The 15,655-nt window shown below is 40.2% G+C and overlaps 2 protein-coding genes across 8 annotated transcripts in view; one reads left to right on the top strand and one right to left on the bottom strand.

Annotated features, from left to right (window-relative positions):
- TTC23 (tetratricopeptide repeat domain 23) overlaps positions 1-15,655 on the top strand; it is a 98,509-nt gene that overhangs the window by 81,105 nt on the left and 1,749 nt on the right. For all 4 annotated transcript variants that reach the window (XM_073227193.1, XM_073227192.1, XM_073227191.1 and 1 more), the window contains 2 exons: positions 737-886; positions 15,375-15,457. In XM_073227193.1, the coding sequence (XP_073083294.1) occupies positions 737-886; positions 15,375-15,457 (233 nt within the window). The remainder of the gene's footprint in view (positions 1-736; positions 887-15,374; positions 15,458-15,655) is intronic.
- SYNM (synemin) overlaps positions 6,198-15,655 on the bottom strand; it is a 38,209-nt gene continuing 28,751 nt past the window's right edge. The window contains exons 6-8 of one of the 4 annotated variants that reach the window (XM_073227188.1): positions 11,200-11,319; positions 9,331-9,393; positions 6,198-6,234 (exon numbers count right to left, since the gene is read on the bottom strand). In XM_073227188.1, coding sequence (XP_073083289.1) covers positions 6,213-6,234; positions 9,331-9,393; positions 11,200-11,319 — 205 coding nt within the window. In that variant the 3' untranslated portion in view covers positions 6,198-6,212. Of the gene's footprint in view, positions 6,235-7,103; positions 7,222-7,422; positions 7,454-9,330; positions 9,394-10,341; positions 10,556-11,199; positions 11,320-15,655 lie in introns of those variants that run through there. The other 3 variants (XM_073227187.1, XM_073227189.1, XM_073227186.1) reach the window with 3 other exon arrangements.

The raw sequence follows: 15,655 nt of genomic DNA, 5'->3' as shown, positions 1-15,655 counted from the left end.
TTTTTATTCCATGTTGGTGTAAATAAATCAGATTAGCCAAACAAAATGTCAAAGACATTTAAGTTTTTACCATGTTGGAATGTTTGCTTTTGGTTTCCTAAGCTATTTCTTATGAGAAACAGAAAACCCTGGGATAAGTTCTAGATGTTCTGTAAGTAGATAAATTGCCAGGAAACTAGTTTTCACTTATATAAGAAAGTCGTTGTGCAGAGAGGGAGAGGAGTCTGCTACTAAAAAGGATTAAAATTACTGACTGATTCAGATCCCAGGCCCACCACTGATAAACTGTCTGGGTGACTATCTTGACTGCTCTGTAGCTCAGTTTCCTCCTCTGTCAAATGAGGATTAAAATTGTACTTGTCTAAAGAAGACAGTGATAATTACATGAGCACACATGTAAACTGTTTAGCACAGTACTTGACACATGCGGAATGTGATACATGTTAGCTTCTGTTCTTACTACTCAGCTGAAATGCATTCCTTTAGTATCTGACGTGGGTTTTTTCCTCCAGATGTCCTTTATACATTTTATCTTCATAGTTCACTCCTTCTTTCCCCACATATGTTATTCCCTGTCTCCTATTTTAAAGAAGAAAGTAAGCTCAGTTCATGAGACCCTTACCCAAACAATCCCCCTAAGAAGTGAAGATATACATAGTTACATATTTATTGAGAAGCATTTATCTTTATCCGTCTTTGAACTTTTTAACCAGACAGCTTCTTGTTCTTTTCACAGAGGGCGACCTCCATCCTGAGAGAGTCCCTAGAAGCCAAAGTGGAAGTGTTTGGAGATCTCAGTCCCGAGGTGGCAGAGACATACCGGCTCCTGGGCAGGGCTGACCTGGCGCAGGGCAACCGGAGCGGCGCCCATAAGAAACTGAAGAAGGTAAAGCTGAAGCCAATACTAATGCAGAGAAAGGCCTTCCCGCCCTCCCGCAGGTCACGTTCTCTCTCTCCACCATGCTCTTTTTAAATGAAACTTTATAAGTGGCTTATTTCTATAACAAATAAAGATCACTTTTGCAGTTGACCTAAGCTAATACTTTTTGGATAAAAAATATAGTAATCCTTGAGGGGGATTAAAGATGGCGGCGTGAGAGGTGAGACAGACAACTCCTCCCAAAACCACATATAATATGAAAATATAGTTAATACAACGAATGTTCAAAGAGCAACAGGAAAGAAGGCTGCATGAGACTGCATACACCTCGAGAACAGAGCAGACCTCACGGAACAGGAGTGTATATCAATGATACCTTAATAAAAAAAAAAGAAAAAAGAAATACCTAGGAATGCACTTAATCAGAGGTAAGAGAAAAAAAATATATATATATATATAGTAATCCTTTTAAACATATTTTTTAACAAATTATCAATCATTTCTTTACCATGCTCATAATTTAAAACTCTCATATAGTGTACTTTATTGATCTTTTATTTTATTTGTACTCTTTCTGTTTATGGAGAAATTCTCCTGTGTCTTCTCCTAATACTTATTATGTTTATTTCTTCTTAAATTTGGAGTTATTTGTGTGGATGGTGTGAGATACAGATCTAATGTTATCCTTTTTCTAGCTGCCCAGTTGTTGTCTAGCACTCTTTTATTAAAGAGACCAACCATCTGTGCTGCAGGGATTTGAGATAACACTTCATTATATAGTACATTTCCATATGTACTTGAATTTATTTTCTGGATTTGTATTCTATTCCACTATCTCTTTGTTTATTCAAATCCTAGGACCTTATTATCTTAATATAGAGATTTCATAGCATGATTTAATATCTGGTAGGACTAGACTTTCCACCTTTTTTTAAAATTGAGGTATATGATTTAAAATGCACAAATCTCAGTGTTCAGTTTGATGCATTTTTGACATGCGGAGACATTCTTGTAACCATCACCTAGATCAAGATTTTGAACATTGTCCCTAACTTGTTTCCACCTTCACCTATTTCACCCATCCCCCACCCCCATTCCCATGGCAACGACCAGTCTGTTTTCTGTGTCTATGAGTCTGTTTCTGTTTTGTTTGCTCATTTGTTTTGTTTTTTGGATTCCACATACAAGTGAAATCACACGGTATTTGCTTTTCTTCATTTGACTTATTTCATTTAGCTAATACTCTCTGGGTCCATCCATGTTGTTGCAAATGGCAAGATTTCACTGTTTTTTGTGGCTGAATAACATTCCATTGTATATGTGTACCTCATCTTCTTTATCCATTCATCTACTGATGGACATTTAGGTTGCTTCCATATTTTGACTATTGTAAATGATGCTGCAGTGAACATAGAGGCACATATATCTTTTCAAATTAGTGATTTTATTTTCTTTGGGTAAAATCCCAGAAGTGGAATTCCTAGGTCATAGGGTATTTCTAGTTTTAGTTTTTTGGGAAACCTCCGTACTGCTTTCCATAGTGGCTGTTCCAATTTACTATCCTACCAGCAGTGTAGGAAGGTTCCTTTTCCTCTACATCCTCACCAACACTTGTTATTTCTTTTCTTGTTGACATTAGCGATTCTGACTAGTATGACATGATATCTCACTGTAGTTTTGATATGCATTTTTCTGATGATTAGTGATGTTGACTATCTTTTCATATGTCTGTTGACCATCCTTACATCATCTTCAGAAAAATATCTGTTCAGGTCCTCAGCCCATTTTTTAATCAAATTATTTGGTTTTTTGGTATTGAGTTGTAGGAGTTTTTTATATACTTGGCATATTAGCCCCTTACTGGGTATATCATTTGCAAATATATCCTCCCATACTGTAGGTTGCCTTTTCATTTTGTTAATGGTTTCCTTTGCTGTTTTTAGTTTGATGTAGTCCTCTTTGTTTATTTTTGCTTTTGTTTCCCTTGCCTGGAGGAACATATCCAGGAATAAATTAGTAATACCATTGTTTAAGAGTTTACTATCTATGTTTTTGCCTAAGAGTTATATGGTTTCAGATCTTACATTTAGATCTTTAATCCGTTTTGAGTTTATTTTTGTGTATAGTGTAACACAGTGATCCAGTTTCATTCTCTTGCATGTAGCTGTCCAGTTTTTCCAGCACCATTTATTGAAGAGACTGTCTTTCCCCGTTGTATATTCTTGCCTCCCTTGTCATCTATTAATTGACCATATAGGCATAGGTTTATTTCTGGGCTCTCTATTCTGTTCCATTGATTTATGTATCTGTTTTTATACCGGTGCCATACCGTTTTCATTACTACAACTTTGTGGTATAGTTTTAAATCAGGAAATATGATATGCCTGCTTTGTTCTTTCTCAAGACTGCTTTGAGTTTTTGGATCAAAGATCAGAATATTTTGTGGTCCCACAGAAGTTTTAGGATTATTTGTTATAGTTTTTTGAAAAATGCAATTGATATTTTGATAGGGATTGCATTGAATCTGCAGATTGTTTTAAGCAGTATAGCCATTTTAACAATATTAATTCTTTGTATCCATGGGCATGGAATAGATTCCCATTTATTTGTGTCTTCTTCAATTTCTTTCATCAGTGTCTTAGTTTTCAGATTACAAGTCTTTTACCTCCTTGGTTAAATTTATTCCTAAGTATTTATTATTTTTGATGCAATTGTAAATGGAATTAACTTCTTAATTTCTCTTTCTGCTAGCTCATTATTTGTATATAGAAATGCGACAGATTTCTGTATATTAATTTTATAACCTGCAATTTTACTGAATTCATTTATTAATCCTGTTTTTTTGGTGGACTCTTTAGGGTTTTCTGTATATAGTATCATGTCATCTGTAAATACTGACAACTTTACCTCTTCCTTACTAATTTGGATGCCTTTTATTTCTTTTTCTTGTCTGATTGCTATAAGTAGAACTTTCAGTACTATGTTGAATAAAGTAGTGAGAGTGGTAATTTTTGTCTTGTTCTGAATCTTCAGAGAAAAGCTTTCAGCTTTTGGCCATTGAGTATGATGTTAGCTATGGGCCTTTCTTATGTTGAGATATGTTTGAAAGAGTTTGTTGAGAGTTTTTATCATGAGTGGATGCTGAATTTCCCACATATATTTTAATCTCCCTAGGATATCTGGTTATCTAGATATTATGGCATGTTTATTTTTCCACCTGAATTTAGTATCAATTTATCTACCTCCATAAAAAATTTGATGTTATTTTTTTGGAGGATTGTGTTACGTGTAAATGAACTTATATGGGAGAAAAGACATTTTTATGATGTTGAGTTATTCTACCTAAGAACAAGGACTGTATTTATATTTGTTCATGCCTATTTTAGTATTATTCTGGCACATTTAAAAATATTCCTTATATAGGATTTGCATCTTATTAAATTGATTTCTAAGCATTTTATCTTCTTTAATGCCATTATGAATTGGGTTTTATCCATTATAATTTCTTTTGACTGGTTTTTATGTATATGAAGACTGTTGGATTTTCTATGTTAATTTTATATGCTGTTAACTTGCTTAATTCTTTTCTTCCTTGAGTTAATTTGAGAATAGATTCTCTCAGATTTTCCAGGTATACATCATCTGCAAATAGCTTTACCTTTTGTTTCCAATTATTATGCCTCTAATTGACTTCTCTTGTCTAATTATATTCATTCATACCTCCAGTACAATAATAAATAATACTGGAGATGATAGGCACTCTTGCCTTGTTCCTGATCTTAGTGGAAATGCATCCAGTGATTCTTCATTTAGTAGATGCTGGCTTTGAACTAAGCTTTATATATTTTATCATAATAAGAAAACATCCAACAATTCCTATTTTCATGATAATTTTTATTAGAAATAAATGCTGGATTCAAAGGCATTTTCATCATCAATGTAATAATTAGATGACTTCACAGATCACTTAATATGTATTTTATTATAATATTGAACTTATCTTGCATTCCTGGAATAAGTCCCTCTAGTTATACTGAATTTATTTTCTCAATATCATGTTGATTCTATTTGCTAATGTTTATTTTAGGATCACTACACCAATCAATATTTTTAAGTGATATTTGCTTAAGTATCATAGTTATATTTCCTGCATAAAAATAATTTGGAGTTTGACTTTATTTTCTGTGCACTGAAGGAATTTATCCAGTATTAAAACTATCTAGTCTTTGAAGGTTTGTACCTCCTGTGAAACTCTTTAGGCCTGAGGGAAAATTCCTTGACAATTTTCTTTATTTCTACTATGAAAAACTTGGTCTGTTGAAGCTTTCTGTCACTAATGGGGTCATTCTGGTAAACTGTACTTTTCCAGGCAATTATTTCATTTATATTTTTGGGTAGATTTGTATAGAGATTTGCAAAGTAGTCTCATGAATTCTTAAAATTTTAATTCTTTTAATAGTTATTTTTCTTTTGTAATTTCTTAGTTTTATATTTGGATTTTCTTAGTTTTTTTCTTGACTGAATTAGTGATTTGTCTATTTTGTTAACTTTTCAAAAAAGCAGGATTCTAATTCCATGGGTCCATTGCCTTCCTAGTCTCTATTTCATTAATTTCTGATTTTATCTTTATCATTTCTTTCCTTGTGACTCATTTTTTTTACTTTGTTGGGAGTTTTTTCTGTCTTTTTGAATTGGGAATTTAATTCATTTGTTTTAATTTTTACTGAAACAAGTGTTTAGGTTATGCATTTTCCTCTTATTATTGTTTTAAAGGGATCTCATTAGTTCTGTCATCTTGTATTTTCATTATATAAATTAGTTTTTAAATGGGGAAAGCCTAGGAACCTCAAAATAACATAACTGGCCAAACCAAAAGAATTTACTTTAGTTCTGAGCAGGCTGTCTTATAAGTAGAGCATTGTTGTCTTTTGACAACTTTTCTGATTCTGCTGCAAAAGGTGCCAGATTTGGTAACATGTGTGGCGCTCATTAATTAGTGAGATGACACATACATCTATTATCATTTAGTCAACTATAATTATTTGGCACCTTCTATGGGCAAGTTACTGAGTGAGGCAGACCTGGGGAAAAACAGTGACCAAGACAAATATGCTTCTTGTGTTTGTGAGCCTTTCCAGTCTAGCTAGGAAGATAAATTAAACCAAACATTTCAGATAATTGAAACATTACACGTACAACAAAGACATGGCCATTTCCTGGCCAAGGTGCCGCCTGCCCTTGGGAATCTCCACCTTGTTTTCCTTCCATATTTCTCTCCTGAAGAAGGTAGATGAAACACAGAAAAGCTTTTCCAAAGGTTCAGTCTGGCCACTCAACTCCAGGCAGAAGATGGACTGCAGAAAAGGCGAAAGGCAGCAAATATGAGCAGATGCACAAAACCTTGAGCAGGGGTCACACAAACTCTCTTAAGGCCCTGATGGCTTTGGTGGGATTGGGCTGGTACCACTACCAACCACGTGCTTGGAGCCAGTCTCCTGCTGCCAGAGCTGAGTCATACGTCATTCCCAATCCTCACAACCACCCTGCAGGCCAAACCTGAGGAGCCCTGTTTTACAGACAAAGGACCTGGCTCCTAAAAGTTAAGTAGATGGTCTAAGGCTAGTTACTCTTAAGTAAAGCCCACACTTTCCTTGATGCCAGTGGTTCACCAAGCATGGGACTTAAGCCCCCTGCATTAAGGTTGCTTTCTGGATCAGAGACTGGGGCAGGAGCCCAGGGGCCCAGGGATCTGCACTCTAGCTTCTGGCAGAAAGCTGAGAATCTGCTCTGGACCTCATGCCCACCCATGGGGCTGAAAATTGGCTCAACTTTAAGAAACCATCAGGCTGCCTTACTCCCAAAGCCTGTAGCAGAAGTTGGTAACATTTTTCCCTTCAGTTTGGCCTCCTTAACCATCAGGCCTGAAAACAATGGCTTTGACATTGTGAAGCTCTCTGGCCGCTTGCCAGAAGCAGAGAAGGAAGGGCTGAAACTTGTCCCTCTGCAGGTTGTCCATGCTGTGGTACATGCAGTCCTCACTCCCACTTCTCCACGTGCACCCAACTGAGGACAGGGCTGGCGGCTCCATGAACAGCTGGGCACGCCACACACAGGACTTAACTATGCCTTTCACATCTGCTGCCGAACTGGACTTTCTCAAATGCCATATTTAGCACTGGGCTCTCTGGAACCAACAACAGCTTCTGAAACTATTGGCCCAGCGTTTCTCTTGTTTTTATCACAACAGTCGCAGCCCCCAAATTTTGAACTCCAGAGCAGGAATCCATTGAACGCTGGCCTTTCCAGATGTGCCCTCCAGTGCTGAATGGCCCAGGCTGGTCCTGTAAACGGGAAGTCACGAGACATAAAGTGGCCACAGGATTCAATTACTGAAAAGAAAACCATATTATTGATCTGTCTTTCAAAGGCATCTGCCTGCTGGGGAAAATTGGAGCTCTCTGTTGGCTCCGGATGGAAATTTCCATAGCAAAAGTTCTCATGCTTTTGCAACACAGAGAGCTGGTTTGGTTGGAGGATGGGCATCGTTGCCAACATTTTCACCCAGGTGAAAGGCTGCAAAGAAGAATTCACAAAGACTATTACCTAGGTCGGTAGCATCTCAGGACTAACCCGGGCCCAGTGACTATGGGATGGCAGGGTTGGGCCCCATCTGAACTTGGCCTCCCCAGTAGGCAATGTCATCATTAGGGCTCAGTCTATGGCCTGACTGCTTAACAGCTGTGAACATTAAACATTTCCTTAAAAGATTTACATAGAGTTATGTGACCTCTCTGTCCAAGAAATCCAAAGCCCACTAAAATGAATCACGTAAGGAAAGGTGAAGGAACATGGTTTTTGTTTGTAGATTGTAGGTGAAAGCCACAGGGTGTTCTGTGGTCGTGGGTCAAGTCTCCAGAGCAGGCCATCAGGTCCTTGCTGTATCCCCAAGCCCACATGTAGCCTTCTTACAGTCTGATGTCTTTTATACCCAGTTCATGTCCTGTTATTCTGTCATTAGTTTTACTTTCCCTTTAGCATATGTGGTATTTTCCTTGTTGCCTGGATACCAGGGAATCCAGAGCCAAGTCTGCAGCCCCTCCAGAGCCCCACGGGAACCCACGCTATTTTCATGCATAAAGTCTCATTTTTTTCTAATAGTCTTTGACCCATGTTGGGCTGTCTACCTCAAATCCTTTTCAAAAGAGTGTTGGGTCATAATGACATATTCATTTCACGTGAGAAGTCCTGTTGGGTTGGGAAGTGAGCTTAAAGGTGCTTCAAGCACTTGTTACTTGATGTTCGTAAATCGGTTGATACACTGTAGGAATAGGAGCTGCGGGTTAAAGGAATCAAAGTCATCCGTTCTTAACCTTGTGCAGGAAGAATGTGGAGCCTCCCTTGCCTGCTACGGGCTGGGTGGCAATGAGAATTCCAGGGCTCTGGCCACAGGCTGTCCCTGTGTTGTCAGCTGCCAGGAAGAGCTGGTCCCCTGGGGGTTGGGCCCCCTAACTATGGCAGTCCAGGCTCAGAGCCCCTACACTTTTGCTGTCCCTTAGAAAACAGAGGGGGAGGGTACGCAGACAGCCTGTGGACAAGGCTCCATTTCCCGTGGAATGCTCCTCAAATACCCCACTGTGGCTTGGCGAGTGCACAATGCCTTAGGAGTTCCAAAACTGACATCAAGGCCTGGAGGGTGCAGGACTGTGGGTCTGAGACTGTCTGGCAATTTGCTAGAGCCTCGCTGGATGCAGAAGAACCATGAGTTTATGAGTGGATGGCCAGGGACAGAGAGAAAAGTGAAATCTACCACATAAATTCAGTGTGACCTTAAACAAGTGGAAAGAATGATGCTTGGGAATTGCTGGTGTGAAAGGGCTGAGTGAAAGGGCCGATCTCCACATCATGAGGGACACGGGCCAAGGAAAGGCAGTGCAAAGGCTTGGCTTTAAGAGGGTCTGGATCTCTTGTTCTATCTGGCTCAGAAATAGACAAGTCCAGCTTTGATGCCAAAAGCTGGCTGGCTGCTTGAAACGTGAAGCCTTCATTATTTGTGGGCACTGAGCAGGGTTCCTCCTGTGGCCAGGCCTGCTGATGCACTTGTTTTCTAAATATTTGTTGTCCTGAAGGAAGGTGATGGTAGCTCGCTGCAGGACAGTGGCCAGGGGATGGAGCAAAGTCGTGGGGGAGTCCAGGGATGCCAAGGATGTAGAACCCATGGCACCGGGCAACGCAGAGGTGAGGAGTGCAGGAGAACGCAAGGATGGCATCCATGCTTCCACGCTGGCACTCGGAGGATATGCAGGGAGAGCTTTTAACAGGGTCTCTCTGCACAGCTGCGTGAGGGGCAGTGCCTGGGCCTCCCTCGCCTCCTTCCTCAGCTCCTGTCTCCCTAGTCCAAGGGCCCTGGTCCCCCTTATCTGTATATTTGTTGTGGGAGACTTCCTACCCACCTGCACAGCAATCCTGGAGTCTCTGAATTAGTGGTCCTCCAGGTAAGGGAGCTGCAGGTGTCCCTGTGTGTGAGAGAGAGAGAGAGAGGGAAGGAGAGAGGGAGAGAGAGGGAGAGAGGGAGAGAAAGAGGGAGAGAAAGGGAGAGAGGGAGAGAGGAGGGGATGCAGGCTGCTCTCCCTCAAACACTTCCCCTTCCCCCTGCCTGGGTCCCCACCCCCACCCCCACCCCCTCCCCTGCCCTGGTGCTCTTCCCGTGGCCGCCTCCCCATCCTGCAGGCCTCACCTTGAAAGTCACCACGGAAAGGCCTTCACTGGCCCAAGTGCCCTCTGCCGCCATTGGTACCCTACAAGTTCCTGTCTCTTTGCCGTAACTCTTGTCATGGGCTCTTATGACATGTTTACTTAACATTTTTAAATGTCTGGCTCCTGAGACAAGCCCCCTGAGAGCAAGGCCCAGATCCACCCACTCTGCTCTGTCACTGAGGCAGCCCAGTGCACATCTGCTGGGGAATGAGTGGAGATGGCAGAAGATGGGGGAAAACCAGGCCCCACCCCGCGGGGCCCCGTGTCTATGAGAAAGTGCTGCCGGATGAATTGGGTTTTGGTTTGTCCTTTCAACTCTCCAGGTTCATCATTTAAGTGATCCTTTCTTCCTGCCTCAAGAAGATCAGTGACTGAAAATATATTTGCATTTTCCTAAATATTTAGGACATTTCGCACGCCCATGTATTCTGGTTTCTGACATCTTGTTTTCTTGATATTAGCCTTGAGAATTGACATGGAAACAGTTCATGAGTTTCTGGTCATTTCTCCTCCATGGACATATATTCCAGCATCAGATAATTTGTGTAAAGAAGGGGAGTGATTTCAGATCCTAAGCATTAGTGTAATTTAAAAATATTACCTTTCTCTGCCTTTGTCATTTCATGTAAAGGCAAAACACACATAATAATAGCATGACAAGCTTAGCATGGACCCTTACCAGGCATGAAAATGTATGTATTTCTCAGTTTCCCATTACTGAGTCAGGTAGCCTGGTGGCTGAAATGGCTCATTAGTTGCCGCTCACGCTGCCTGCCTCTGTTAATAAACAGGATGCATTCCAACAGCACTTCTGTGGTCTGAGATTCCCGACAGAAACTATGGAGCGATTCCAGGACTTCAGGCTGGAGGCTGAGGGAGGAAGGGAGGCTAAGGCGTCCCCAGGGCACTTCTGCAGAGGTGCTGTCATGAAAAGAAATGGCCCCGAGTAACAACTATAGATTTTTAACACCAGAAACAACTGCAGTAGCAAAACCAGAAAATACGCTTCTTTGTGAGCTTGGGTATTCAACTGTTGTGATTTTCTGAAACCAGAGTGCATTGCGTCAGCTAACCTCCAAGCCATTGCTGCCACCAAGCCACCCCTCTACCACAATGGGACAGGTGCCGGCCCTGGGGTGCAGAGATAGGCCATAGCTAGGAAGACAGCAAACTGGTGGCTCCTGTCCCAGCCTCCCTGGCTTCTGGGCTCCTTAGGAACCTTCAAAGCTTTCCAAACTAAACTCATGTCAAAAATGATTTTTTAATCTTGCATCAAATGCTTAAGAGTGTGTCTTAACTACCCTGGCCTTAGGAGTGACCCCTAAGAAAAGCAGCACACAGCAAGCAGCATCTTTCTACTGCTGCACTTGCCCGGTTATGAAGGTGAAGGTTCGTAGTACCACACCCACAGCCCCGCTTCCTTCCCAGGGTTCCACTAGTGGGCGTGTCACCGAAGGCCTGTGATCCAGTCATGTCCTAAGGCTCCATAAAAGAATTTCCTTAACCGGTCAGTTTGTTCACTTATTTAATCATTCCTTCATTTAGCAAATATTGCATCTACTTACCTACCGGGGACTGTGCAAAGCTCAGGACGCGAAGATGAGATGCAAAGATGAGCAAGACACACGTGGCCCGGCTGGGGACAGCTTGCGGCTAGTGTAAACGCGGGCGCTCCCTTTGTCTTCCTGCAGGGGGAGGAAAGCTCCTCGTTTGATATTTAAGGAAGAACAGAAACACAAATGACTTCAACCCTGCAGATAAGCCAGAGAGAATAACAGCAATGTAACGGCTTCCTAAGATCCATCTGGATAATGGAAATTTCAGGTTTTTGGCCACTTAAAGAAAAGTGAGAAACACCCTTTGGAGGCTAATTTCAAACAAAAGTGCACTGGCCTCCTTGGAATACTTTGAAGAGCATGGGATAACTTTATTTATGGTGGCGAACGTTCTACTATTAAGGTTTGGGGAATTCTTGGTTCCGCAAAATGTTTACAATGCCTGGCTCCCAGTAGGTTCAATGAACATTTATTGACTTTGTGTCTGTCAATGTCTATGTTATTAACAAAATAATTGACATATCGATTCCACACAAAAATGCTTCAATAAATCCAGCTAAGAGCAGCAGAACACTGAAAAATTCAAGTTACGTTTCTTAGATAAATATACACTATGTAAAACATTTTCTAGTAGGAGTCAGAATTGGGTTATTTCATTATTTTAAAAAGATGGCTCTTGAAGATGATTTCAGTTAATGGATGGATCATTTTTTTTTCCTGACTTGGTACCTGGTGTGGCCTCTCCAGGCACTGTCATCAGTGGGGGATTAGAGACGGACCAAGGACTGGTTTCCCTCTCTCAGATGACATCCTTTTACATCTCTTCTCACTTGCTCCAGAATTTTGGGCAAAAGCAAATCTCCTTTGTGAGGAAAAGGAGAAAAAAAATTCTACTTATATGAAGAAGAGGGGAGTCTTGACTACTAGGGTCTAGGGGGAGGGTTGGGATGGGTCTCCTTTCTCTCTGGACTTGAAAAGGGTTGCTTTACCCAACCATGACCCTCTCTCCTAACTACACTCTCTCTACTAACTTAACACCCCCAGCAAAAATGATCGGCACATGATACAGGTGGTTAGAACCAGTGAAAATTCGTATAAGCACTGTCAACTTGTCATTCTTCCAGGGATGCATGAATATTCAGCAAGTAGGATCTCTTTCCCTAAAGAATAGGGGCCAGAGAGACGCTTCGATAACCAAAGGGGTAGGATGGAAATTCCTCCAGGGTTTTAGATTTTGGAGGCCATCTGTTAAGGCAGGGTAAACTGAGACCTCAGACTGTCTCAAGTAATCGTTGTAATGTCAGTAAAATTCTAACACCCCAGTGAATGAATTAACACCAAGGCATGTCGACACCAGCTCATCTCAAAATGAGCTGCATTGGAGGCACTCATAAATATGTACACAGAGAAGTTCGGGTGGGTTTAAAATTAGACCTGATCTTTTACACTGACTGAAGGTATTTCTAGCCATGTAGGAGAAAATGAAGTCTGCTCTGGCAAGAAGCATTAGCCCTGGAGAGAGGCCTCTCTCTGACTCGCATGAATGAGGGGAAAGCATGTTGCTTCTTGCTCGCTGTCCCTTCTGAGCACCTCCCTGGCCAGGTCCTGGGTGGAGACGCACCCAGTCTTCTAAAGCGCTGAGCCAAGTGGGAGAGGATTCTGGAAGAGTTTATATCCCGCATCATGGGTTTTGGAAACCTGCCCCTTCTCCTTCCCCTCATAGCAATGCTGAACTTTCTCAAGGTTCCTAAATTCCCAGGGTCACAACAGTGTATCTGTGGATTAAAGCAATGCTCCCAAACCCACAGACTGAGCCAGGGCCCCAGTGCAGATTCTTGAAAGGCTGGGACTTATGCGTGGAGGGGCTGGGATCCTTCACAGCATTTGGATTATATACTAAATAGAGTAATGGAAAAAGTTTACTACTTCTTGGTGTTACATAATTCAACTAAAAAATAGTGAATGTTTTTTGTTGTTTAAAGAAATCCTGTCATATTTTTGTCTAATAAGATTTCTTTGCTCCAAAAGACCACCACATTCTCAAATTCCAGAACCACATTCTCAATTCCTCAGATTGAACCAAACATTCAGATGGTTTTGATATTTTCCACAGTTTTTAAAGACAAGGCATTTTGGCTGCTTGCATTTTAATTTTCTCAAAGACCTAAAAATGGTTGGCAGATCAGAATGAAGGAACAGTCTTCAGTACAAAGTCCACAAACTCAGACTTTTTTGGACTCAACCTGTTACTGTGTAGGAAAACTAATTCAATTTTTAAAAAATATATCGTGAAATATTTCAGATATGCCCAAAAGAATGAATAATATAACAAATACCTCTGAGCTTACTATTCAGTATAAGACATTAAACATGTATAGACCCCTCCCCATGCCATCTCCAGATAACTGCCATTGTGAACTTGACATCATACCCATGTTTTCCTTATTATTTACTATGGTTTTGTTTTATATGGTTTTTAAGCGTCATATAAATTGTATATACATAAAATGCATTCATCTGCAATGTCCTTTTTTCTCTTTAGTTTATAATCATGAGATTCATCTACATGGATATATACATATCAAAAATTTGCATGATACATATTTTTTACTAATTTAATTATCCATTACTAAACATTGCCAAATTGTTCTGAAAAGTGGTTGTACCAATTTTAACACCCACTGTCAAAATATAAAAGAGTTCTTGCATCATATCCTTGACAAAGCTTGGTATTATTATTATCAGACTATAATTTTTGCAGTCTGATAGGTGAAATGGCAACCTCAATGAAAGTTTAGTTTGCATTTCTGGTTACTACTGAGCTTACATGTGTTTTTTATCTATTTAATTTTCAATTTGTTTGAGTAATCTGTTTATATGTCTTGATCATTTTCTACTGGTAGGTTGTTTTTCTCATTACCTTATAGGAGTTCTTTACATATTCTGAATACTCACCCTTTCTCAGTCGGCTTTGTCTTTGTACTTTGCTTACAGTGAATTTTGGTACACAGATATCTTGAATTTTAATGCAGTTGAATTTTATTAGTCTTTTTCTTTTGGCCTGTTTGGATCTTATCTACAAAATACTTCCCTGCCTCAAGATCATAAAGATATCCTCCAGTATTTAACCTAAAAGTTATAAGTTTTCATTTCACTTCTAGTTCATCAATCTATCTGGATTAATTTTTGTGTTTGATTTGGGGTAGGGATCCATTTTCTTCCATTTGGAAAACTGGTAGTCCCAGTTCCATGTATTGACTAGTGAGCTCTTTCTCACAGATCCTTCAGGGCTGCTTCTGTCATCTATCAAGTTTTAGACTGTCATGTTACACTGGTCTGTTTGTCCATCCCTGTCCATCCAGTAAAGCAAGAGTCTCTGCCTCACTCTTCTTCAAAATTATATTTTGACCATTTTGGGCCTAACTCTCATCTTTATCCTGGCCCTGAGTTTGTGCCGGCCTGGCCCAAGCCAACAAATGGCAGGACAGTTAGCAGAAGTAAGAAATCAAGCTAAAGGTAGCACTACATAATAGCTACTAAATAAGTGAATTCCTAAGAAATTGCTGTGTATTAATGAATATAGGAAGCCCATATAAGATAAAGCATTTGTTTACAAAAAAACAAAACCATTAAAAACAAACTTTTCTGGGTTATAGCAAGCAAAGGTCATTGAAAAATAGAAACTAGAGAAACCTCCATATTGCTTTCTACACCAGTTTACATTCCCACCAACTACACTTAATATAGTGAGCATTTAGTAATGTACTAATTGTCAGATCACTATGCTGTACATCTGAAACCAGTACAATATTGTGTATCAACTATATTTTGATTGAAAAAGAAAAAAGGAAACTAGAGACTGTCCTCTGGTCAATATCAATGTTCTTGCCTTTATTTTCTAGAAATACTACTTTTAAACACAGTTCTGCATACAGCTACTCTGTTGAACAGAGACTTCTGTAAAATAGTGCTAAAACTATGCATTTGCTTCCTGGATCCCTTAGAACATCTAAACTAAAGGTCAGACTGCCCCTAGGAGAAACCCCGAGAAAGCACTAATTCCGTCATAGCATGAGTCCATGAATAAAGTATTCTTTCTCTCAGTCAAGGGAGACTTGATTTTCCCATAAAATGCACTCAGTGACATTTTCATAACCTCATGCTTACTACTTGGTGTTTTACAGTGTCTTCAGATTCAGACCATCTTATACGGACCCCAGGACAGGAGGACTCAGGCCACCCAGAAGACCATGGACAGCCTGTCCAAGTGAGTTGGGATCCCCTCATACTATCTTTGCCATTTGGAATCTCAGAGGAAGCTGGTTCTGTAAGTTTCTGTGGAACCTTCTATGGAAAGTTTTACTGACTTCCTATTACTCATAAACTGCAAGACCAATTCCTTTGAAAACCCAGTTGTAAAATATCTCCTCTGCCCAGATATTAAGAAGAAATTAGCTCGTGAATG

Source organism: Manis javanica, chromosome 18 (assembly GCF_040802235.1).
Source record: "Manis javanica isolate MJ-LG chromosome 18, MJ_LKY, whole genome shotgun sequence".
Taxonomy (NCBI): domain Eukaryota; kingdom Metazoa; phylum Chordata; class Mammalia; order Pholidota; family Manidae; genus Manis; species Manis javanica.
This window is presented reverse-complemented; position numbering and strand designations above follow the sequence as displayed.